Source organism: Otolemur garnettii, unplaced genomic scaffold (assembly GCF_000181295.1).
Source record: "Otolemur garnettii isolate 467f Iridium unplaced genomic scaffold, OtoGar3 scaffold00052, whole genome shotgun sequence".
NCBI lineage: Eukaryota > Metazoa > Chordata > Mammalia > Primates > Galagidae > Otolemur > Otolemur garnettii.
Genome location: NW_003852447.1, coordinates 229,627 through 232,312, shown reverse-complemented (window position 1 = coordinate 232,312; position 2,686 = coordinate 229,627). Strand labels below are relative to the sequence as shown.

The window sequence follows — 2,686 nt, the reverse complement described above, 5'->3', positions numbered from 1 at the left end:
AGCTCCAGTACGAGTGGCAGCAGCAGCAGAGACAGTAGCAGCAGCACTAGTAGTAGCAGTGAGAGCAGAAGTCGGAGCAGGGGCCGGGGACATAATAGAGATAGAAAGCACAGAAGGAGCGTGGATCGGAAGAGAAGGGATACTTCAGGACTAGAAAGAAGTCACAAATCTTCAAAAGGTGGTAGTAGTAGAGATACAAAAGGATCAAAGGATAAGAATTCCCGGTCCGACAGAAAGAGGTCTATATCAGAGAGTAGTCGATCAGGCAAAAGATCTTCAAGAAGTGAAAGAGACCGAAAATCAGACAGGAAAGACAAAAGGCGTTAATGGAAGAAGCCAGGCTTTCTTAGCCTATTCTTTGCAGCAGAAGATTTCTTGATGAGTAAAAGGATTACCTTTCCTTGTAAGGAGGATGCTGCCTTAAGAATTGCATGTTGTAAAAAATCTTTTTGGAAAATACAGACTGTTTGTTTACCAGACATTCTTGTACTTTTTGCATAATTTTGTAAGAGTTATTTATCAAAATTATGTGAGGTTCCAAAATATGTAAAAATAATAATAATAAAAAAAGATTAACATCCCTTGTCATCTTTTTTAAATATCCTATACTCTTCAGTAAGAATCTGTATATTTTAATAGGCAAATCTTTAAGTCTGTTCCCTTCTAATTCTGTATCATACATTGCTTTTGTAGAAATAAATGTGCATTTCTTTCATTTTTGGGATGTCCTTGTTGACACTTGTATAATAAATATCCTCTTGATATTTTCAGCTTTTATCAGTACATACTGAACGTGATTAGAATGTTTTGGAAGATTTCCTCACTTTAATTTGCTTTAGACAATTATTTTGAGTTGTCAGAGTCAAGATCTTTGCAGCTCTGAGGGGGGAACAGTTCTCTTTAAACATTTACTAATCTCCTTTGTTATTTTAATTGAAACATTTTTCAGTGTTTCTCATATTTAAACCATATATTTGGTAGATAACTTAAAACAGTATGATCTGATTGGCATTTCTTCCTGATTATGGGAGCATCATTCTTTTGTCTTCATGGTTACTTGTGTGATACAGCATATACATCTGTTAAAATAATCTAGGGGAGGGAGGTAGAAAAGTATCCTCTAAATTTGGTTTTTGAGTTTGTGGTCTTGTCTTAACTTTTGTGTTGGCTCTAACTTAAACATGCCATATGTGTTCTCAAGAATTTTGTTTAAGGAAGTATTGTGTGAAAGTTTACAAAATGAAGGAAGTTCATCTAGACTTTAATATGTAAGCAAGATAACACACAAGTGTACCAAGTGATTATTAACTTTGTTGTTTTAAAATTTGTATGAACTTGGAGTATCTGTTGCCCATTACATGTGCAAATAAATGTGGCTTAGACTTGTGTGACTGCTTAAGACTAGTACTTGTATTAACTTTTTGATGATACTTTATACAAAAGAGCACTTAAATTGCAAATAGCTTTTTTTTTTAATTTATAATTTACCATTGTAGCTATAGGGTTGACTTTGAATATTCATTGTGCCTTCCCTTGACAAGTAAATGGTTACAGTGAAAATGTAAACAAGCATTTCTTTTCTTTTTGAGACAGAGTCACTATGTTGCCCTTGGTAGAGTGCTGTGGCATCACAGCTCACAGCAACCTCAAACTCTGCTTAAAGTGATTCTCTTGCCTCAGCCTCCTAAGTAGTTGGGACTCCAGGCTCTTACCACAATGCCCGGCTAGTAACGAAGTACTTCTAATTAGTTAAAGTGAATGTGTTAAAATGTGTTGTTGTTTTTGTTTTTTGAGACAGCCTCAAGCTATTCCCCCTGGGTAGAGTGCTGTGGCATCACAGCTCACAGCAGCCTCCAACTCCTGGGCTCAAGCGAGTCTCCTGCCTCTGCCTCCCCAGTAACCTACCATGATGCCTGGCTATTTTTTGATTGCAGCCGTCATTGTTGTTTGGCGGGCCTGGGCTGGGTTCAAACCTGCCACCTTAGGTGTATGTGGCTGGCGCCTTAGCCACTTGAGCTACAGGTGCTGAGCCTTAAAATGTGTTAAAAGAACTTTTTTTTTTTTGGTAGAGAACGAGTCTCACTTTATTGCTCTTGGTAGAGTGCTGTGGCATCACGCAGATCACAGCAACCTCCAACTCCTGGGCTTAGGACTCTTAAAAAAAACCCATACACAGAGGTTACGGCACCAGCCACATATACTGCAGGGAGCAGGTTTGAATCCTGTCCAGGACAGCTAAACAACAATTCAACTGCAACAAAAAAATAGCTGGGCGTTGTGGCAGGTGCCTGTAATCCCAGCTACTTGGGAAGCTGAGGCAAGAAGAGAATCACTTAAGCCCAAGAGTTTGAGGTTGCTATGAGCTGTGATACCACAGCACTCGACCAAGGACAACATGGTGAGTGAAACTCTGTCTTCAAAAAAAAATGGCTGGTCCAAAAGCAGTAAGTTCTCATTGATTGTTCACAGATTGAACTTGTTCTACTCTTTCCTCTTCCTACTGTACTTGACTTGTGGGAAAAAAAATTTTTTTTTGAGACAGCCTCAAGCCATCGTCCTTGGTAGAGTGCTGTGGCATCACAGCTCACAGCAACCTCCAACTCCTGGGCTCAAATGAATCGCCTGCCTCTGCCTCCCAAGTAGCTGTGACTACAGGTGCCTGCCACATCACCTGGCTATTTTTTGG

General features: G+C 39.4%; 1 protein-coding gene across 1 annotated transcript in view; it reads left to right on the top strand.

Moving 5' to 3' along the window:
* The window catches only part of PNN (pinin, desmosome associated protein), an 8,114-nt gene extending 6,726 nt beyond the window's left edge, over positions 1–1,388 (top strand). Inside the window, 1 exon segment of the mRNA XM_023514395.1 lies at positions 2–1,388. Coding sequence (XP_023370163.1) covers positions 2–327 — 326 coding nt within the window. The 3' untranslated portion in view covers positions 328–1,388.
* Positions 1,389–2,686: the final 1,298 nt, after the last annotated feature.